The 22,811-nt window shown below is 46.2% G+C and overlaps 2 protein-coding genes and 1 pseudogene across 3 annotated transcripts in view; 1 reads left to right on the top strand and 2 right to left on the bottom strand.

Annotated features, from left to right (window-relative positions):
* The window catches only part of PROK1 (prokineticin 1), a 44,235-nt gene extending 26,948 nt beyond the window's left edge, over positions 1–17,287 (bottom strand). The window contains exons 1-3 of one of the 2 annotated variants that reach the window (XM_073896179.1): positions 16,916–17,287; positions 13,364–13,483; positions 12,942–13,077 (exon numbers count right to left, since the gene is read on the bottom strand). In XM_073896179.1, coding sequence (XP_073752280.1) covers positions 12,942–13,004 — 63 coding nt within the window. In that variant the 5' untranslated portion in view covers positions 13,005–13,077; positions 13,364–13,483; positions 16,916–17,287. Of the gene's footprint in view, positions 1–12,941; positions 13,078–13,363; positions 13,484–16,813 lie in introns of both variants that reach the window. The other variant, XM_073896178.1, reaches the window with a different exon arrangement.
* Positions 17,288–17,307: 20 nt separating this feature from the next.
* On the top strand, positions 17,308–22,543 carry LAMTOR5 (late endosomal/lysosomal adaptor, MAPK and MTOR activator 5). Its single transcript, XM_025872558.2, has 4 exons — positions 17,308–17,460; positions 18,316–18,377; positions 20,992–21,109; positions 21,780–22,543. Exons 1-4 carry the CDS (start codon positions 17,426–17,428, stop codon positions 21,838–21,840), a joined length of 276 nt encoding a protein of 91 aa, XP_025728343.2. The 5' UTR covers positions 17,308–17,425; the 3' UTR covers positions 21,841–22,543.
* On the bottom strand, positions 19,094–19,587 carry LOC141373385 (acyl carrier protein, mitochondrial-like; annotated as a pseudogene).
* Positions 22,544–22,811: the final 268 nt, after the last annotated feature.

Here is a 22,811-nt window from a genome sequence, read left to right on the forward strand (position 1 = left end):
AGTAAGTTAGCCGCATCCTCCTGGAGAGCCCCGTCTTCTCATTAAAAAATAATCCTTCAATTTCTGAAGCTTCCGAGAGAGTATGTGGGTGATTGTTTTAATACCATTCTTTAACCCAGGCTCTTTTATGCCTTTGAAACATTTCATTAAAATAAATATAAAAGCAATTAAAAACAATTCTTTTGGTGGCAGACTGGGACCTTCGTCAGCAAAGGGATATTTACTTCCCTCTCTTTCTCTCCCACATAAGATTCAGCAACTGAACATGCCCTTTCTTGAGGAACAAGAACAGCAGGGTATGGAGAGGCACAGCTGGGTTCCTCAAGGTAGGAGGGTCTCAGGAAGCAGGGCCTGCTCGGGGTCACTGCATCCGATAAGCCGCTGCATGGCACAGGGACAGGGCTCTGCCCCTTGCCTGCCTTTGGGAAGAAGGGCTCCTCACCCCCCGCTTCAAGCTGTCCTGCCTAGAGGTGGGAAGAGTCCCAAGAATGGATTAGGAACAGGCAGGAGCAGGGCTGCTTGTGGCAACGTGAGCAGAGACACACCTAGTCTTCTATCAGAAAATGCTAAGGCTGGGGAACAAACTCCTGGGCCATCTTTAGCTCCATTTCCTCCATCCACCTCCACCCCTCCCAGCTACCTCCTGTCCTATTCTTGCAGGGACAAGAGACAAACTAGAGGCCCTTCTAAGTATTCTATCCAATGGGAGGTTGGCCTACGACTCCTGACTATGATGAGAAACTAATTCAGGAAAGACAGAGGCCGGTGCTGGTTGGTCGGAATGGCTGCCAAGAGAATCGTACTGAGGCTGACCTTGAAGCCACCTTGGGGCTCCGTGGGAAAGGGTGCCAGCATTGATTGGTGATGTCTGCCATGGGTACAGGTTGGGAAAATACTGGCACTAGTGCCATGTATCTTCTAACCAGGGGACGCTACTCAGAAAGAATCCTTTTGTACTAGAAAATACCCACGAGATAACAACCCCAGGCTCAGGGTCAAGGGGCTTTCAACTCCCTGGTTATGCTTTTGCCTCTGATTACAGAAATCAATTCCAGCAATGCCTTCCTTCGGCCTCTGGCTCAAGTCAATCCAGTCGGAACCAGAGTTCTTCCTTTGAGAGCTATGGGTTGTTGGTGCTGGAATGGGGTTATGATACATCAGTGGGTTCCCCTTTTCTAGTGGTTCAGGGAGTAAACTGCTTTATTTTTTTTCTTACCTTTTTGGTAAAGAGACCAGGGCTGAACCCTAGAAACTCTGCTTCCTGGGATACCAGTCCTTTCTAGGGAGGCCTCCCGCCCTGGCCATCCTGGGCAGAGGCTATGTGATGCATACACGTGGGCCAAGATGATTTCTACAGGCTCAGATTTCCCCCAAACAATGAGACACTCTTTACTTTTCCTCAGTTAATGTTTACCCTCTCAAAATGGTTCTTTTCAGCTCTGAGAAAAATAAGACCTAGCACCTTCAGGCCTCAAAGTCTCAAGGTCAGTGGTTCCTGCCAAGCCTATGCAAGTTCACTTTGAGAATTGTTTTCCAAAGGTCAGTAACTGACTTTTGTAACAAACTTTCCCTTTGGGAAACAGGGACTGGAGTGGCTGCAAAGGGTCAGCCATCCTAACAGGGATGTGCCTTATCCTCTGCATACAGACCTCTGGTTCTAAATCAATTGCAGAGGAGGAGGGGGTCACACTGCCTTTGGGAACATCCTTCTGGAAGGGTACTATATCATGGATGAGCAGTGTATCTCTCTCTCTCTCTCTCTCTCTCACTTTCTCTCTCTCAGATGATCTTTGAACAAGTTAATCGGCCCACCCTGAATAGTTTGGTAGATTCACAAAGCAGGTATGTGTCACTTGCGAAGCAAGTCCCTTGGGTACAAACCAGCTCAATCTGGAAAGAGGTTCAGTGTCCCCCTAGGGTACAGCCCAGAAAGGAGAAGTGTAACTGGACCCAGAAGACAAAGTTGGGCAGGATGTGCCTTGGATAGAAGTTAATGAACATGGGGCCGAAGATCATGACTGATGTGGGGAAATTAATATTATGTTGCTAAGTGAAAAAAGCTGGAAACAAAAAAGAATGTTCAATGTAATTCCATTTTGCACATGTTGGGGAGGTGAGGGCTGTGTGTGCACGCACATAGACACAAAGAAAAAGAAGGTTGGAAAAAAAGGAATTAAAATGTGAGCATTTCATCCTGACAAGCAAGAATTGCTAATGACATTGAGCTTGGTTTTATTCATTTGTTGGTCTTGGTGGCTCTTCTGTCTTCATACATTTCCACGCTTTCTAAATTCTTGGTTGGAGCATGTGTTCCTTTTGTAATAGAACATGAAGTAAATGTTTCTTTAAAATAATTATAAAGGGCGGAAAAGGGAAAATATAAAATAACAGGAGTATTGGGATAATTTAGAGCTCTGCTCGGATCCTCATCAGCCCGCTTAGCTGATGCCCTTGGAGAAATGATTTCTCTTCCCTGGGCCCCTGATTCCTCTCCCCAACTCACCCCTGCGTGGTACATACTTAGAGAAGGCAAGGCTGTTGTTTTCATGATGCTTTGTCATTGTGTGCAGAGCAAGGGTGCTTAGCAGGCAGTGAAGGATGGTATGGCACTAGGAAGGGATTTTGGGGTCTCCTCTACTGAGACTGAGGTCTAGAGAGGGCAGATGGGAGGAAGCCTGGGGGAACCCCAGAAGTGGTCCTGCTGGGAGGCACCCACACTTGCTATCAAGCGCCCAGCAGTGCCTCCAACCCAGACACAGGGAGTGCAGAACAGCAGTGACCTTCTGGACTCCAGGAAGTGAGACTCCAGCCCCATCTATGGCCATGACTCATGTGAACTGACGCTGAAGAGTCCAGGACACAGTCTCCAAACAGAATGTTCTTTCTGAAACAGCGTGTGTGCACGCGTGTGTGGTGTGTGTGTGTGTGTGTGTGTGTGTGTGTGTGTGTGTGTGTGTGTTTGCAAGTGGGGGGCCAAGCCAGACTGGGAGGGGCAGATAGATGAATGTGCCTGCAAGTTGGTGAGACCCACAGCCAAGAAAAGTGGCTGAGCCACCACGGCAGTGGCACGTGGGACCCAGGGGGAAGCCAGGGCGGGGCTGAGCATGGCTCCAAAGGCCTCTGGGGACATCGCTCACCACGGGAAAGATAGCAACAACACCCAGCAGTGTGGCCCAGCAGCACTGGCCAAAAGCAGCAATCCCAGCTCCCTTCTGCCATGTAAAACTTATGCCAAAGCACTCAAGTTAATTTCAGCAAGAGGTCCCCAGAGCTCCCAACTGGGCACATAATTTCACCTTCTTAATGGCTCACCCGGCATCTTCCTCCTGTCCTAAGAAAAACAAGAGGAACTGCCAGAATTTCTCAAGAAAGTAATCGAAAACAGCATTAAGTGTCTCATGAATACATAATAAGACAGTAATTTGCTACTTTCTCAAAGGCAGACTTGGAGGCTGGGTACTTTCCCTCCCGGGCCTGCTCACCCAGGGGCCCTGGCTTCTGGGAGGAGGCGTTCCTGCCACCAGCGAACAGCAGCTGTTCCCTCTCTAGCAAAACTGCGAAACAGCACATTCCTCGCCTGCCTCCCAGCCGCGGAGCCTGGGCCACAGACCTCACGCACATCATGGGTGGCTCCTCCAAGAAAAACAAGAAGAAAATGCTTCCGTGTATCACAGACACCCGAATACATCTTTCATGTATTCATTCTATGTTTCGTTTTCATGTTTGCATCCGTAACTACTTTCTTGGATGGATGACAGACCAAACTAGAATCCAAGCATCTTAGAGCTGGGAGGAAAGCCAGAGAGGAGACAGCATCCCCAGTGCCCAGCACAGTGCCCAACGCTTCACATGCAGTCATTTGGTGGGTGAGAACATCAACGCCCTGGGAAAATCACAGGACCTGTCACTGTCACAGACACAATGAAAACACAGGTCCGCTGCTCCCAACTCATTCCACCACGTTGCTTTCTTCAGTTCTGTTCAATAAACCAGAGCAAAATGAGTAAGACAGAGCCCCTGCCCTCAAGGGACTGGTGGGAAAGGCGAGGATATAAATGACTGTGATGTTAAATAATAATAAAACCTATAAATAAGGCCATGAGAGGACACTATGCCCTCCAAACATCATTTGGTCATTGTTACACAAGCCCACCCAAGGATTACTTAATTACCTAGGGGAGAGATTTCTGTTTGACTTGGTTATTTACCATTAAGGGCTCAGACTCTGTCAAGTTACATATTAACTTGTAGATTGTGTCCAGTAAAGATGTTAATAATTTCAGGGCGCCTGGCTGGCTCAGTCGGGAGAGCATGCAACACTTGATCTTGGGGTCATAAGTTCAAGCCCCACGTTGAGTGTAGAGATTACTAAAAAAAACAGATAAATAGGGGCACCTGGGTGGCTCAGTTGGTTAATCGTCTGCCTTCAACTCAGGTCATGATCCCAGGGTCCTGGGATTGAGTCCCACGTCGGGCGCAGCGGAGAGTCTGCTTCTCCCTCTGCCCCCCGCCCCTGCAACTCATTCTCTCAATCTCCCTCTCTCTCTCTCAAATAAATGAATAAAAATCTTTAAAAAGTAAACAAACTTTAAAATATATATACAAATAATTTCTATCAAATAGAAAAGATAATTTCCTTTTTCAAAGACTGATTTTATAATTGCCCTATAGGACATCAACCAGTTTTGTTTTATTTTTTAATTGTGATAAAACACACCTAACATAATATGTTACCATTTTAACCACGCTAAAGGGTACAGCTCTATGGCATGAAGTATATTCATATTGTGGTGCAACCTTCACCACAATCCATCTCCAGAACTTTTCATCCTGCAGAACTCAGTTCCCATTAAACAATACCTCCCCATTCCTCCCTCCCCTAGGACCTGGCAACCACATTCCACTTTCTGTCTCCATGAATTTGACTACTCTAGCCCTTCATATATGTGGAATCATATGGATTTGTCTTCTTGTGAGTGGTTTATTTTGTCTACAAGGTTCATCCATGTTGTAGCTGTATTGGAATGTCTTTCTTTTTTAAAGCTGAATAATATTCCATTATATGTACAACCCACAATTTGCTTATCCATCCACCTGTCAACGGATACTTGGGTTGCTTTCACATTTTGGTTATCATAACTAATGCTGTGAATATGAGTGTGCAAATATCTCTTCAAGATCCTGCTTTCAGTGCTTATGGATATATACGCAGAAGTGGAATTGTTGGATCATGTAATAATTCTATGTTTAATCTTTGAGGAACCACCACACTGTTTTCCACAGGGGCTGTACCATTTTACAATCCCACCAATAGTGCACAAGGGTTCCAATTTCTCCAGATCCTTGCCAATACTTGTTACTTCTTGGTTTTATTTTGGGGGTTGTTTTTGGTCCTAATGGGTGTGAGGTAGTATCTCATTGTGGTTTTGATCTGCATTTCCCTAATGATTAGTGATGTTGAGCATCTTTTCACATGTTTGTTGGCCATCGGTACACCCTCCTTGGAGAAATGTCTATTCAAGTTCTTAGCTCATTTTTAAAATCAGGTTATATGGTTTGTTGTCGTTGACTTGTAGGAGTTCTTTACATATTCTGGGTATTAACCCCTTATCAGATACATGATTTGCAAATGTTTTCTCCCATCCTATGGGCTGTCTTTTCACTCTGTTGATAGTGTCCTTTAATGCACAAGTTTTTGGCTGTTGGTGGTGGTTTTTTTTTTTCAGATTGATTGATTGATTTTAGAGAGAGAGAGAGTGCAAGCCAGGGGAGGGGCAGAGGGAGAGGGAGAGAGAGAGAATCCTCAAGCAGACTCCCCGTTGATCGTGGAGCCCAACTCGGGGCTCCATCCCAGGACCCTGAGATGAGGACCAGAGCCAAAATCAAGAGTGGGATGCCCAACCTACTGAGCCACCCAGGTGCCCTGCAAAAGTTTTTAATTTTGATATAATTCAATTTATCTTTTGTTTCCTGTGCTAATAGTGTCATATCCAAGAAATCATTGCCAAATGAAATGTCATGAAGCTTTTCCCTTATGTTTTCCTCTAAGAGTCTTTAGTTTTAGCTTTTACATTCAGGTCTTTGACCCATTTGAGTTCATTTTTTTATACTGTGTAAGGTGAGACTCCGACTTCATTCTTTTGCATGTTGATATTCAGTTTTCTCAATTCCATTTGTTGAAAAGATTGTGGAATGGTTTTGGACCTCTTGTCAAAAATCATTTGTCAAAAATACATATAAATACACATATCATTTGGCCACATACGTAAGTTTTGTTTTTAACCTAGGAATTTACTCAAACATTTCCTTCTAAGTGCTTATAAATACTCAGCTCCTCCAAATGCTCTCCGAACCAGCTTTGCCACCGTACGGGTTCCCTCACTCACAAGTTCCTCATGTTTGACACATGCCCATTCCATGTTTTACGAAAGCGATGTTTTTAAATGTTTGAACATTAGGCTTTGATGGTAACATACAAAGGGCTACATCTGTCTTGGTGAAGATCACCTCTGGTTGGGGGATTCAAAAACCTTTTCACCTCTGAGATCAGCCTTCTGATTAACAGGTAGACTTTTGGCAGGTAGAAATGGAGATCTGTGGCAGACATCAAAGACCTCAGGAACAGCAGGAAAGGTGTTCTCCTTCCTGTTGGCTTCCTTTCTTATGTGTCCTAGCCAGTAAAATCTAAGGGCCAACGCAGATGTGATACTTGCACACCAGCAAGCCTAGGAAAAAAGCCCTTCCCAAGGGGTCCCTATTACAGCTCTGGGATCGTGTGGCCCTTCCCAAACCCCCACCTCCAATTGTCCCCCTTCCCCTACCCCTCAAGAGGCTAGAAAGGTCCTGGGCCTTTCCTTCAACACTTCAGATTCATCTTCGATGCTGCTTTACCTGGGGAATCACATTTCCTGGCGTCTCAATTCCCCGACGTGGCGCATCCGTGAAATATCTCCCTGACAGACTCTAAATGTTACCAGCATTAATCACAGGGATAAACAGCAAACAAGCCCAAGACAGGGCAGCCATCTCTGTCGGACCCAAAGTGGTATTAATCAGAAAACTTACTTCTGGCCACAGAGCACGAGCCCCACAGCCCTCGAATGACCTTTGCTTTGGCAGCAAAAAGCAAGGCCCGAGAACTTGCTGCTCATTTCCCTAGACATTCTCCAGGGAAGTCTCCAGGGAAGGCTGCTGCCGAAGCCCCTCTCTCGGGGCTCTTCACTCTGGAGTGTGCTTCTGCCCCTGGTTGAAGGGAAGGGTCAAAATTTCATGCTGAGACTTGTGTTTTCTGAAGATCTCAGGTATGCATGTTCCTTCTTGAGCTTTTGAGATCACACTGCTGTGGGCCCCAGGCCTTCCTAATGCAGACTTCCTAACCCCTGGTTGTGGCGTCTTCTTGGGCTCTCGGTGGTCACAGCAGCCTGCACTGGCCCGACACTCTGGATGTCCCAGCTTCTGACTAGCCAAGAGACCGTCACTGGCCTCACCTCTCCTCTCCTCCCTGGAAATTCAAGCCCGGCGGGAAGCATGAGGAGCCTCGGCAGAGCCTGAGTCCCGTGTGCTGCTGGGCCCCTCGGCCCCCGCTTGCCGTCTCCTCCACCTATCCCTGAGCCTCAGCTGCCCAGATGCCCTGACTGAGGCCTCCGGATGGTCCAGCCCCTCAGCCTTTGTGGGGCCACTACAACTAGCAAAGGCCATCTCCCCCTTGGGGTCAGCAGGGCTACCTAAGGGACTAACCGAGGACGGAATGAGTGGGGTGGACAGAAACACAGCAGTCTGGAAGCTGTCCAGGGTTGTCTGGACTCCTTTCAGTCTGAGTAACCTGCACACACTGGGTGGGGATTGAGGGCAGGCGCAGGGGCAGCCAGGCTGCACCTGATTCACCTTCACTAAGTAACCTTGGGCGAGTCACTCCACCTCTCTAAGCCGCAGTTTCCAAATCTGTAAGGTGGTGCTGATGATAACATCTCATAAAGCTGCTGGAGAGTGAGAGTAAAACACTTAGTACAGCACCGGGCAATGATCAGTCCCCAGCAAATGTTAACTATTTTGGGGGAGTCAAGGGTGGATTTTGTCCTGTTTGTGTGGTTGTGTGGATATAAGAAATAGAAAGTCTTAGGGAAAGGACAAGGAAAAAGACCAGAGAACTTGCTGCTGGTTTCCCTAGACATTCTCTTTGCTGATCGATGTTTCCACCAACTCGTAAAGGAGGTTAGTCCTAATTTCATATTCGCTTGTCCAGAGAGTGATAAACTGTTATCCCCTTAAAGTAATCCACACTGCTTTCAGATCAGCCCTTCTCCGTCTTGACAGATGGGATTATATTCATCTCGCTTCCCCTTTAGCAATTGAAAAGATCAATGAGACATTAGTCTCCTTGCTTCTGACTTTCTCCTGGGGGAAAATGCTGATGGTCCAGAATTAATGTGGCAATTGATTTACTGTGTGGTGTCTAAAGGCAGGCGGACAAGCTCTCCCACCAGTGGGAGGAGAGGTGGGGGAAGGCAGCCGTGGGCCACTGTATGGGACTGGCTCAGGGGACTGTGTTGTCTAAACTGGGGGAGAAAATAGTTTGCAGAGCAGCCAACTGATCTGGGACCTACACCCTAGGGACTGGCTGCCCCTAGCCTTGGAGTGCCCAAAGCCAGGGACACTTTCAAGTTCTACGTCCTTGACAAGTTATTGACCTCTCCTCTCCTTCATCCATAGAGTGGGGATACAGATTCCCCATCACAGGATGATTGTGGGATCAAAATGAGGTAATGTGTGTGAACAGGTGTGCTTTGTAGATGTCGGTTTTTCATTTTCAGGTGCAAGAGTAAAGGCAATGCTCTTGAATGAGAAACTGACCAAGTTTACAGACGTTAAAACCGAGGCCGAGAAAGAGGAAATCCGTAACAGTCAGTAAGTTAGGAAGACCATCCACCATCTTCACTGCTATTGACGCCTGAGATCACCATTGTTTCTACTGGTTCCTTGGGGCAGAGAAATGCACAGATGAAGGGGCGGAGAGGGTCAGTTTCCTGGGATCTCCAGAAGGGATTCCTTCTCTAACAGAACAAACATTTACTGAACACCTGCTGTGGGCCAGATGCTTTTCTAGGGACCATGGAGAGTGAGGACCACACACTCAAGTCTGAAAAGGCCTCGGCTGCGAGAGTTCGGTGTTTCTCTCTTGGTCCTCTTGCCCCCCCCCACCCCATCTTCTCCTTCCCAGAAGCAGCTCTGTCTGTCCCTGACAGGCCTGGGGAGGGACAGATGCTCCCCCCCACTCCAAGTCCTCTCCTGAGAACCTGGTGCCTGGAAATGGCAGTGTTGACCCCAAGCTCCAGGCGGGGCCAGACGTGCAGGCTGTCATGGGTGATCATCATTGGTCTGAAAAGTTTCTCTTTCTCGAAATAAAACGTGGGGCTTTTTTTTACACTATCTACCTTATTTGCTGTGTAGAACACAAGCTCCTTTCCTAGGGAAGCTCTGCTTGATTTACTAGTGCTCCCAGCATAGAGTTTGGCGAACCAGGACTGTGAAATCCGTACGGAAATGGAACTGTAGACCAACAGTGAGACCACAGCATGAAGTTGGTAGTCACGTGGCCTCTGAGAGGGCTCGGGATGCCCTTATTTCTGGGAGCACAAAGCAAAATGACCAATGCTCTAAAATGATGTTGGGAAACTGGTGGGACTGGGGAAGCCCGAAAGTTCAGTCTCAGAGTCCAGCGACAAAGCTCGGAACCCCACAGGTGGAAAACGCCACCACCAGCCCTGCCCCTGGCCTGTCACAGCACCCTGCCACCTCTGTGTCAGGAACCTTTCCCTACAACCACCCCCTAGACCCCTCACCCCCCAGCCACCCCTCTAAGGCCGCCCTTGCCAGCAAAGTGCAGTTTTCCCAGAGCCTCTGAGGTCTCGTGTAGGTGAGCGTAAGCAGTGAGGCATGGATCACCTGCCTGGCTTTAGTGCAAAGGTGGCCGAGGAGGAAATGTTCGGCATTCTCGATCTGATATGAAGGTGCCCTGAACATAGTAGAGGCATTCATAGGGGGCTGGGCAGCAAGACAGCATTTCAAGTGTCTCTTACAGAGGGCTTCTTGCTTTGCAGAGGGGGATCTTGCTTTGCAGGAGGAGCGCCACCCCCCAACCCCTCTGCAGCTAGGCAACCTTCTGCTCCCTGGCAAAGGGGAGGGGAGTGCTCTCTGCTCTTTCTTCTGCATGAGCCCTGTCTGTAAAACCTCCTTTCCTGGGGCACCTGGGTAGCTCCGTCAGTTTAGGGACCAACTCTAGGTTTCAGCTCAGGTCATGATCGTCGTGAGATCGAGCCCCACGTCAGGTTCGTGCTCAGCGCAGAGTCTGCTCAAGATTCTTGCCTTCAGGGCACCTGGGTGGCTCAGTCAGTTAAGCGTCTGCCTTCAGCTCAGGTCATGATCCCAGGGTTCTGGGATCGAGCCCCGCGTTAGACTCCCCGCTCAGTGGGGAGCCTGATTCTCCCTCTCCCTCTGCCTCCCCTGGCCCCACTCATGCACTCTCTCTCTCTCTCTCTCTCTCTCTCGCTCACTCTGCACTTTCTCTCCAATAAATAAATTCTCCAAAAAAAAGAAAAAACTTAAAAAATAAAAGATTCTTTCTCTCCCCTCTCCCGCTCCCGCTCCCCCTCCCCCCCCCCACATGGTCTCTCTCTCTCTCTCTCTCTCTCTTTCTCAAATAAATAAATAAATCCTTAAAAAAAGAATAAATTAAAACACCGCTTTCTTTCCTACTCCATAAGTCAGCTCCAACTGCTGGTAACTATGAGCCCTGAATGACAGTTGAGTTCAAATGTGCCCCAGCTGTCATTTCTTATGGTCCCAGCAACGACAAGGGCTTCCCTTTGTTCAGGGCTGGCGCTGGTGCTGGGGACCGTGCTCCCGGCTCCACGTTAATTGTCCGCCAGAATCCTCACACCGCCACGCCGAGGCAGGCGCTCTTCTTATCTTCACGGATTGTGGGGAAGAGTGGGGACATCAAGGCATGAGAAGACTCGTCCAAGGTCTTCCGAAAGGGTAATTAAATGCCGAGACAGTAGCTAAGCGCTGGAAGCCACATGAGGATGCGACAGCCGGTGGCGGCCATCCCAGAGGAAGCTTCCCCCTCTGCTCTCCCAGGTGGGACAGGGCAGGTCATCTCCTCTTCACAACATTCTCTTCTCTGAAATAAGGACCAGCACCACCTCACCAGGTTCGTGGATGGGGAAGTAAAGACACTGTCCAGGAAAGGATTTTTCCACAATGGTGGGTTTTTTCGCAAGATTACTGACCATGGGACGTACCATTCGCCCACAAGCATGTTCTCTGAAACCCACCTGGGGTGACAGGGATGCACGTCAGGTAGACAGTGATATGTAGCCGAAGAAGCTAGAGGCCGGCGTTGGGCTAAAAGCCTCAGCGCACAGGCCTGCACTGCAAATACATTTCAATACAGGTAATTTCTTTTCCGTTCGTTTTCGAGTTCTTATTTCATTTACACTATTCCAAGGCCGATCAATCTTGACATTAAGGCTGATTTGATGTGTGGTACAGACGGTCGAATTAAGGATAAGATATTTTATCAGCTCCTCTAAATTTTCTTTTCTCTGGTCGACGATTTTTTATACTGCGTTGATCTTTTTTTTATTCATAAGGGCTTCATTCCCATTTGTCATGGCAGCATTAACTGGGCATCTAATGAAGGCTTGGATATGGAAGTCTGCACCTCATTTATCCTCAATAGCAAAATTAATTATTAGCAAAATTTATCCTCAATAGCAAAAGCATCAGGAAAATAGTTTCCTAAGCTGGAACTTCTCTAGCCCACCCTGAGTCATCTAAAATATATTTTGCTTGTGTCTTCCAGGATTGGGACTCGGCCGGACACTTTGGGAGACAGTGCCCCATTTCAACTTCTGTCAACTGACAGTCCATGCCCTACCCCCTGCCCAACTCGTTGTTTGGAGAGGCTTGGGTTAGAATGGCCAGGAGCCTATTCTCGTGCTCATTCCCTCTACACACACTTATTGAGCACCTTCTATAGGCCAAGCTCAGGGATATAAAACAGACTCAAGAAGGTCATAGCCAAGGGAGTCATGCCACCATTATTGGCCAATGTCCAATTCAAAACCAAGGGGGTCATGCCACCACTGTTGGCCAATGTCCAATGTAAGGAAAACAGTTAGCCAAGTATCAAAATTGGGAGCAAGATGGAAAGATTATCTGCTCTATCCTTTTGCCTCTGGTAAGGCGATCTTCTCAACCAGTGTTTCCATTAAGGGCTGCCAAATGTCTGCTATCACAGACATTGACTTTGACTTACAGACTTTCTGGATGTACGAGTATAGTGGTTTCCCAGGGCTGTCATAACAAAGTACCACAAACTGAGTGGCTTAAACAACAGAAATTTATTCTCACAGTTCTGGTGAGCAGCTGTCCAAAATCAAAGCATCGGCGGGGTTGGTTCCTTTTGACTGCTGTGAGGAAGAGATCTGTTCCAGGCCCCTCTTTTGGCTTGCAGATGGTGGTCTTCTCCCTGTATTTCCCTGTATCACTGTCCCTTCTGGGGATGTCTCTGTGTCCAAATCCCCTCTTTTTAAGACACCCGTCATATGGGATTAGGGCCCACTGTAATGAACTGATTTGAAGGATTATCATTGAAAAGGCCCTATTTCCAATAAGGTCACATTCTGAAGTACTGGGAGCTAGGACTTAACCACATGAATTTTAGGGAGACACAATTCAACCTGTAACAGTGAATGTCTCTGAGGTTGTTTTAAAGAGAGGTCTAAAACAGCCTCCAGCAGCACAATATAGTTAGAGCCCTGGGTGGAAGGTGAAGAGTCTGAAGTTCAAGTTCTAAATTAGCCACTTCCCCTCTCTGAGCCTCAGATCTCTTCTCCAAAGAGCAGGAGATCTGGATGGGGTCTCCAAAGCCCTGTTACCTTTCCAGGATCGTATTGCTGATGAAGTGAGAGAAGTTGAGGCCATGTAGTAGGGAAGTCCATGGTGAGGCTCCACTACTTACAACTAGGGTGATCCTGAGCAAGCGTTGACCTTCTGAGCCTCAGGGGGTTTTAACTGCGAAATGGGGAGAGTGATAGGAGCTACTTCAAAAAGTTGTGAGGACTGTACAAGGGAAAATCATTCAGCCACAAAAAGAAGGAAATCTTGCCATTTGCAAGGATGTGGATGGAGCCAGAGTATTATGCTAAGCAAAATAAGTCAGAGAAAGACAAGTACCATATGATTTCATTCATATGCAGAATTGAAGAAACATAACAAGCAAAGGGGAAAAAAAATAAGAGAGAGAGACAAAGAGAAACCAAGAAAGAGACCTAATTATAGAGAACAATCTGATGCTTACCAGAGGGGAGCTGGGTGGAGGGATGGGTTAAATAGGTGATGGGGCTTGAGGAGGGCTCTTGTTGTGATGAGCACCGGGTGCTGTACGGAAGTGTTGAATCGCTATAGTGTACACCTGAAACTAATATTATACTGTGTATTAACTATACTGGAATTAAAAAAAAAACTTTAAAAAATACAGAACATAAATATTCTACTAAAAACAAAATAAAACAAAAAACAAAAAAGGCTGTGAGAATTAATAAGGCCCGTGGATTGCCCGAAACACAGTTGTCACTCATGCACATGAACCGTGAATGGTATTATTACTGCTCTTAGTAGTGGCGGTCAGGCTTTGGATCTCGGACTCAGCTCTCTGGTGGCGTCCGCTGTCAGAAGGCAGGGACCCAGTGTCCCATCCAGTGGCTCCCATGGAGTGAGATGCTTTAGCGCCAACATTCTGGTGACCCTTGTGATATGCCTTTTCCCAGCTCCACCTTACCCAAATACTATCCCATTCATTCACATTCGTGTCATTCTGGTTAGGGCTGGGATTTCAGGTGATGTTTCCTCTCACTGTATTTTATAATTTTTATACCATACAAAAGTGTAATAAACCATATTCAGGGGCGCCTGGGTGGCTCAGTCGGTTAAGCATCTGCCTTCGGCTCAGGTCATGATCCCGGGGTCCTGGGATCGAGCCCCACGTCGGGCTCCCTGCTCAGTGGGGAGGAGCCTGCTTCTCCCTCTCCCTCTGCCTGCAACTCCCCATGCATGTGCTCTCGCTCTCTAGCTCTCTCTGTCAAATAAATAAAAATCTTAAAAAAAAACATATTTAATTAGGGCATTTAACATAGCTCTGCGGAGTAGCTGTGTAAATCCAGCCCTCGACCTCCCTCCCCCATGAACTAGACTGCTGGAGGTATGCCTCAGCGTTTGGCTCTGACCTTCATTGAACTGTTCCTTATTTTCTCATGCGTGTCCTCACCTAAACTGTAAACAATTTGAGGAAACAAACAGGACTTTTTGCTCAGATTTAGCAGAGCTGATTTACTGACTCCCACAGTGCACCAGCTCCTCTGATGTAAAGCATCTCGTATAATCGTCCCCACCACCTCAGGAGGCAGGTCAAGGTACTGTCAAATCACAGAGGAGCCCCTGAAGCTCAGAGGTCACACAGGTAGGCGGTGGTCAGGAATTCTGCCTCAAGCCTAATGCTATCCTCACCAAGCTGCACCAGCTCAGCAGATCTATGGATCTCTTTCCTTCCCCTGGGATCCTCCAGCCTGAGCAGGGTTTTCCATGGCCGTGGTGCCCCCTAGTGGCTTAAGAGGGCCCATTCCCCAGCCAGGTTTCAGGCTCATTCCATGGGACATTGAGCACTTGACAGAGTGACCAACAGGGCTGGCCCTGGGGTAGCCGACCCTGTGCACCCAAGGGAGAACGAGACCCTCTACCCGAGCTGTGCTTCTTCAGTGGACCCCCCCAGGAGGACTCTGCTCCTGATAGGCCAAGGAAGATGAGCTAGGGTCTTTGGGGCCAACAGCAGAGAGAGGACCTAGAAGGTCTGGTTCCCCCAACTGTGCTTCTCACCTCCAACTTCGCAGTCAAGACATGTGGGCCATTCTCTGCTGGACCCTCCTGGGACTTCCATTTCCCACGAGCTCGTTTATGGAGAAGAGGATAAATGTGGCCAAAGTTTGGGACTTAAAGGTTTTTCTTCTTTTTTTAAGTAATCTCTACACCCAACATGGGGCTTGAACTCACAGCCCCAAGATCAAAAGTCGTACATTCCTCCAACCGAGCCAGCCACGTGCCCCATGACTTAAAGGTTCTTAACATGACACAGAGTTCCTTTCCCAAAAGACCCATCAAGATTCTTCAATAAATATTGAATCCTCATTGCATCCCACAATGCTCAGGATGCAGAAATGGAGGAGATACTTTTCTTATCTTTGAAAAAAGTAAACATATAAAGAATTACAATGCAATGAGGCAAGTCCTTGAATGTGGGACTTTTCCTGTTACCCCAGAAACGGATATCAGCACTCAAAACTGAGAAAAAGAATCGTCAATACCCCTGCCAACTCATGAAAGTAGAAAACAGTGTGGGGTCAAGCACTCTTCCAACCAACTTTTCTGAGAACACTTGAACCATCAATCCGGCTTTGAGATAATCAGAGATACCCGGGAGCTGCATTAGCCAATATGGCAGCCCATAGCCACACGTGGCTATTGAACACTTGAAGTGTGGCCAGTCTGAATTGAAATGTGCTGTGAAAAATATGCACTGGATTTTGAAGACTTAGTACAGGGGGGGAAAATGTAAAATATCTCATTAGTATTTTTAAATTGATTACATGTTGAAATAACAATATTTTGGACACATTAGTTGGATAAATAAAATATACCATTAAAATTAATTTCACCTGTTTTACTTTTTTGGTGTGGCTAGATTATTCAAAACTACAAATATGGCTCAAGTTATAGCTCTCTAGGATGGCCTGGCCCCGGAGCTTACAAAACGGGAGCTGAGAAGCCCTAGTCCAGGAAAGCTTGACAACGCATGGGACCATAGGGGGCGCTACCGCAGAGCAGCGCTTCCTCCCCAGAACTTCGGAGGGAAGCCGACTTTTAAAGGTAGTTTTAAGCTGCTTTTTCTAAAATTTAAATGGTCCATACTATGTTGACATAAAAAGTTTTTCTAGGCAGAAGTCCGAAACTCCTGAATTACATATTCAAGACTAGAATTTTAAGGAAGCTGCAAGTTTCACTATCACAGCTAGGGACATATCCTTTGACCCAGTAATTCCATTCTAGTAATTTATCATAAGAAAAATTTTAACGTGCACAAATATTTAGCTACGAAGATATTCACCCAGCATTTGTAATACCCTCCCCCCCCCTCCAAACCAACAACCAACTAACTGGATATTAATAAGGGATTAGTTAAATCATTTATGGTACAACTATATTATGGAATATTTTGTAACTACCACAACGGATGCAAATGAATACTTATTGACATGGAAAGACATTTATGCTAAATTCTGTGGAAAAGGCCAGCTACAGAAATGCAGGTCCATTATGTGTCAATTTTGCCTAAAAAAGAAAAAAATAAATAAAAGCATATATTTGCAGGTAATGGGCTGAAAGGATATTCTCCAAGGGTTTTCTTTTTTTTTTTTTTTAAGATTGCATTAATTTATTTGAGAGAGAGAGCATGAGCGGGGGACGGGCAGAGGGAGAGGGACAGAGACAAGCAGACTCCCCAGTGAGCTGCGAGCCCAACGTGAGGCTGGCTCCCAGGACCCCAAGATCATGACCCCAGCGGAAGTCTGACACGGAACTGACTGAGCCACCCAGGCGCCTCTCTCCAAGGGATTTTAAATCCTCTCTGGACAGACTGTGGGTGGCTTTCTCTCCTTATTTCACAACTGCTCTTTTAAAAGTTATTTTTAAGTAGTCCTACCCAGTTTTCTTTGCAAGGGACACCTTCTTCCTCAAACTTTTCCTGCGCCCCCGCCAAAGGAAGAACCAAGGTCTTCGTTAAAATCCCTACACTTCCCGAAACCTAGCTTGGGGTTTTCACCGTGTTTCAGGTGGTCCTCAGGCCCCTGCGTGCATGTCACCTCCCCTACACGCCTGGACAGCACTGCACCAGGGTCCGACGTCGCTCTCTGTCCCTGCCGCACCGCCTGGATCTGACTGTCCGATCCGCCCGGTTATTGCAAAACGCACACAAGATCTGGTCTGAAGGTCTCGGAATCGGCTGAATGGAAATCCAAAGGTTGACACCGCTGAGACACAGTGCCAGGCCGGAACCGAGGCCCTGCAGGCCAGCTGCACACCTCTCCCCCCGCGGGAATCACTCGCGCCACCCGGTTGCGGTTCGGGGCGGCGGGGGCGGAACGAACTCGTCCAAACACAACGCGGAGGTTGCCCGGCGAAGTTTGTCCCTTTGGAGGCGCCGTCCCCCTCGGCGCCCGGTTCGGGTCACGTGAGCGAGACGCACTCCGGGCCTGGGGCGGAGAAGGAGGTGACGAGAGCTGCGGGATCCCGGGCCCGGCGGACGGCGGGCGGGATGGAGGCCACCTTGGAGCAGCACTTGGAGGATACGTGAGTAGCGCGGCGCGGGGACTTGAGCGGGACACAGGGCGCGCGCTGCGAGTGCCGGCCGGGCGTGTTGGGGACGCCCTGCGACCCTCGGGTCGGGGAAGGGGGGGTGTTGAGGCGGCGAACCCTGTCCCGCGGCCGCGGGGGTGGCGGGAGTGACCCGGAATTAAAATCCCGCAATCCTGCCGGGGCCCCGCACCCTCCTTCCGGGAGCTAGTCTCCGCAGCCCAAAGCCAAGGCCAAAACCGCCCGTCGTGTTGCAGTTGTCTGTATGGCAGGGTCATTCTTCGGGAGTTTTAGGAAATGGGTTAATTTGGGGGAAGGTTGTACCAGGTGTGCAAAGCGAGCCCTGCAATGTAAACATAAACACACACGTCTCTCCTCCCGTGTGTAGCCAGTTACTTGGTGCTTAAGGAAATGAAAGACATCTCTTAAATTTTTGAACAGGTAATACCCACCTAAAGTATAAAATTGAAAGTATAAGAAGGCGCCTCCCACCATTGCCCCTCAGTTTCTCCCACTTCCCCTCCTGGAGGCAACCGGTGTTAGTTTTTTCCGCATCTTTAACAATGATGACGAAATATTAATATTGCCATATTTGTGGCCCTCCAAAGCTCAACAGTACCTGACCCAGTCTTTTCTCCCATCAGACGTAAATTGGTTTAACTATTAAATTTACATTAGTTCATTGTAATTTAATTTTTCTCCGGGGGGGGGCGGTGATAATGAAAAAAGAGAAACAGTGGTTTAAAGCGCAACAATGCCTGGTACAAAGAAAAACCTGTATGTGTTGTTATAATTATTTAAATTAATTTTCTGACATCATCTGCTTCATTCCTCTGGTGCTCCTGGAATTAGAATGAAGAATCCATCCATTGTTGGAGTCCTGTGCACAGATTCACAAGGACTTAATCTGGGCTGTAAGTATCTCACGATCAACTCTTTGATTGATTGCAAAGCACTTGATATTGACTGGGAGCCTAGTGTGCCGTTCTCTCGCTTGTACTTCTTGTTATCCTGCCCCTTTCTGGGTACTTTTGTGAGAGTAGAGTTTATCTCCAAAACTGAAACTTTTCAGTTGGTATTTATGAAGGTAGAAGTGGTCCTTGCAGTTCTAACAGTACAAAATTGTTTCTACTAAAATAGTATTGAATTATCTTAAATTGGGTCTAGCAAGGACTTGAGATCACGACATCAAGTTCCATTTGTTGAATGTGTGCAGACTGCTAAGGTCTGTGTACTTTATCTCTACTTTTCACAATAACCCAGCAAAATAGTGCTATTTTGTAGTCCAGCTACACTTAACAGTAAGAGAGTAGGCGGTAGAAATGGGAGCTTCAGAGTTGAACACACTTGGGTTCAGCCCCCTGCTCTTCCTTTGCTAATAGTGTGACCTTAGACCAAAAATAGCCTTTCTTAGCCTTAGTTTCTCTACTGGGTTGTTTTTGCTGGTTGGTTAGTTGGTTGGTTGTATAGATTTATTTTCAAAGGGCAAAAACTCTTAGACAATTTCAATACAAGTCTAAACAGAATTACTCTGTCAAAGTCAATGATAATGCCAAAACACGTTGTCACTTCCAGACACTCACCAGTATCTTCCTTGTCTTCTCTAAGTGAAGAAAGGGGGTCTGATATTTTATTCATATACATCCTTCTTATCTGCAATGTAATATACAATTTCTTGTGGACACATTAACTTCTCCACAACTGTATCAGGAATTTCAAACCCAGAGTCATCCTCCATGGCCAATATAATAATCTCTACTTGGTCCAAACTGTTTAAGCCATTTGGTCTTTCATCAAATGGGAATTTACCTAGAGCTTTTCTGGGTCAATCTTGTCATTGAGTTTTAAGACTTTTTTTTTTTTTTTTTTGGTAAAGAATATGGTCCTTAATTCCCTCTCACATCAGAGGAGGCGCATCACCATACAGGTAGCTCGCTTGGGTAACTGCCCGGACCCTGCGTGAGCACCGAGGCCGCCTGCGCAGGCACAGCCCTCATGCAGACCCCCGTGGGGCACAGGGTGGTGCTGAGCAGCCAGGCCTTGGCCAGCGAAGGGGTGTTGGGCAGCAAAGGTCTAGGGCACTTGGCTGACATGGGTGGAAAGGACACGAGCTGCTAAGGCCATGCCAACCCAGGATCTCCATACTGGGTTGTTTAATAATGATAGTAATTATTTATTATGCATTTATTGAGTGCCCGCTATGTGCTGAAGCACCATTCTAAGTGCTTTACCCAAACTCTAAGTCATTTAATCCTTGTAACAACCCTGTGAGGCAGATGAAGAAATTGAGGTTGAGTAACTTGCCCCAGGTCATAGACTAGGATTGAGCTAGGATTTCAGTCTGGCTCCAAAACCTCTTAGTCACAGTGCTGTAAGATAATATACTGTGTGTGAAACACTCAGCACAGAACCCAGACATGATGCTCAATAAATGTAAGAGTTACAGATGAGGAGATAAATCCTGAGAGGTAAGTAACTAAAGCATTCAGCTAATTCATGTCAGAACTCATAAACCAAGGACTCCTGCCTCCTTGCTCCTCTCTACTGCAGGAATTTTAAAGCTCTGAATTTCTGCTGGGAGGGTAACTGAAAGAGGTAATCTGTGTAACTCAGATTTTACACAAATCATTTCGTTGGGAGAAAAAAGGCAGATTTACTTGAGGTGCTTGTTGAAGGAAAGCCTGAAATCCAGGTGTGGAAATCTAAGAAATAAGCTCCTTCAAGAAACCTTCAAGGCCCAAAAGACTGCACGGTCTGTCCAGTTAGCGTTTTATGTAACCGTAGTAAATCCACGGACTCTGCCATACTGGTGTGTCTGTTACCTGCCACAGTTCCAGGCAGGCGAGCTTATGCTGCCTTCATATGTGGAAATATAGTGTAAACTTAGTAATTACCTTTTGTATCGGGCACCCAAGATTTAGTTATTATCTACAGGCTAAAACAAACATTAACAAAAGCCAGTTAAGTTTGTATTTGAAAACACCCAGCTTATTCTAGTTGAAATAACTGCTCACAGAATATTCACGTATACTGTCAAAGTGACTTTACAGCTGAACTCCTAAGTAAAGACTTTTGTATCCTTTGAGGTTGAGCTCACTAAAAGGAAATCAGATTTCCCATGAGGAATTAATTAGTTTCACAAGTCTCTTGCCCTTACTGACTGCTTTTTGTCAAGCTCACCTCTGAGTGTCTTGTTGGTTTCACTAAGCTTCCTGTAAAAGGAATTTATGGCTTTCAGATTGACTTGAATTAGAGCTTCCTTATATGTGTGAGAAGGTGTTTAGAGATGGTGATGAGAGTGATTGAAAATTGAGTGTCTCCTGACGCTTTCTTGATGTAAGAACTATTGTCTGGCTTTCTTGTTTATGTAACCAGCTGAGTATCAGGATAAAATCATTTCATGTCAGTACCTAACCTAAAAGACCATGAACTGAGCCTTCTTTTTGTGAATAAATCAATGAGAGATACTACTATAGCTCAGTACTCATTTTTGGACAATCGGGTGACATGATTACATCTGTCTTCCAGGCCGTGGGACCCTGTCAGATGAGCATGCTGGGGTGATATCTGTTCTAGCCCAGCAAGCAGCTAAGCTGACCTCAGACCCCACTGATATTCCTGTGGTGTGTCTAGAATCAGATAATGGGTGAGTAGATGTTGACGGATCCTTTCCTTTTTAATTAGAAAAGTTCCTGGGAAGGTTGAGTGGGGCCTGCCCTGTGTTATTAGCAATTTCCATTCAAAAAACTTGGAGGGAGGTTCCTCACCCTTTGGACCATAGGAGGAAATAGACTGATCTCTGAAGCTAATGTACTTTCAGGACCACAGTTATTTAAATGAAGAGCAAAAATTGTCATGACTATTGGTCTATCAAGAAAAAGAAAGTAATAAATAGTACAGGCGAAGACCAACCAAAGGACAGAAACTACTTCTGTAGTAATAGAAATACTAAAGATATTCCAAGTGAGCATCCTCAGAATAATAGTAAATGATGAAAGCAGAATACAGAACTGTGCACCGTATGATCACAGTTTTGTAAAAAGAGAAAAAAAATGCATGTATGGTATACATGCAGGTAACAAAACACAGTAGTGGCTGTCTTTGAGCAGTAGGATTATAGATTCATTTCATTTGTATATTTTATACTTTTCTGTATTTCCCAAATGTTTTCCTGTGTTCATATATTGCTCTCAAACATTAAAAAAATGATAAATAGTATTTTTTTAGTTGCATCCTAAACCAAACAGCAGCTTTAATCTTCAGCAGACTCCCACTTACACAACATTTTACTGAATATCTTCCGCTTTGCCTTTCAGGAACATTATGATCCAGAAACATGACGGCATCACTGTGGCAGTGCACAAGATGGCCTCTTGACGGCTTATATCAGTTCTCCAGCAGCCTGTCACCAGGGCTCAATCCTACCTGTGTAAATGATCTTGTAGAACTATGAAAGTCCCAGTAGTTAGGCCATTTATTTAGTGTTGTATTGGGCACATTTCTATTAATTTTAGAGTAAGCTGCTTTTTGACACTCAGTGGACTGACTTAACCCAAATATTAGTAAGAAAGGATCATGTTTTGAAGCAGCAGGTCCAGGTCACTTTGTACATAGAGTTTTCTTATGTTCAATAAATCTGGTCAGAGGAAAGCTTGGATCTCCTGGATTCTTTAAATTCTTATCAAATTTTTTTTTCAATTATCAAATTGTAATTTTTTTTTAAGTCTTTGTTCCAAATTACTCTCTTCTCTTTCCAAAGCTTCCTTTAATTCTCACTGATAACCTTATTTGGTATGTACTCTTAGTTGTCCCATTTTGCATTTGTGTAACTAAGGCTAAGGGATTTGCAGAGTAACCATTTGGATTTTAGACTCCCCAGCTCAGGGGCACCTGGGCGGCTCAGACGGTTAAGCGTCTGCCTTCGGCTCAGGCCCTAATCCCAGGGTCCTGGGATCGAGCCCTGCATCGGGCTCCCTGCTCGGCGGGAAGCCTGTTTCTCCCTCTCCCCCACCTCTCCCCCACCCCATTCATGCTCTCCCTCTCTCTTGCACTCTCTCTCAAATAAGTAAATAAAATCTTAAAAAAAAAAAAAGACTCCCATCTCTGAGCTTGTACTTTGAACATCATACCATTATAAAAAATATGCATGTTTGGCCAGGAAAAAAAATCTGCCATCTGAACATAAGACAACATTATCTTTTCTTTAACCTTATAAAGGTAAACTATAAATTCTCAACAGCGGAATGGTGCACAGGCAGGTACAGGTGACCTCATTTTGTTGAATTTAAATGCAGCTCCTGTTACTCTTTAGCAATTTAATATTTGACAGTATAAAAAAATCTCCAGAA

The sequence above is a fragment of the Callorhinus ursinus genome, unplaced genomic scaffold (assembly GCF_003265705.2).
Source record: "Callorhinus ursinus isolate GAN/ISIS: 27379988/994484 unplaced genomic scaffold, GSC_fseal_2.0 scaffold9, whole genome shotgun sequence".
NCBI classification, from domain to species: Eukaryota; Metazoa; Chordata; class Mammalia; order Carnivora; family Otariidae; genus Callorhinus; species Callorhinus ursinus.

What these genes read in the sequence shown, in the direction of transcription:
- LAMTOR5 (XM_025872558.2), top strand. Translation starts at nt 17,426, where the DNA reads ATGGAGGCCACCTTGGAGCAGCACTTGGAGGATAC. An exon ending in GAGCAGCACTTGGAGGATAC is followed by an intron (nt 17,461 to 18,315) that starts GTGAGTAGCGCG and finishes TCCTGGAATTAG; the next exon opens with AATGAAGAATCCATCCATTG. An exon ending in TGTCTAGAATCAGATAATGG is followed by an intron (nt 21,110 to 21,779) that starts GTGAGTAGATGT and finishes TTTGCCTTTCAG; the next exon opens with GAACATTATGATCCAGAAAC.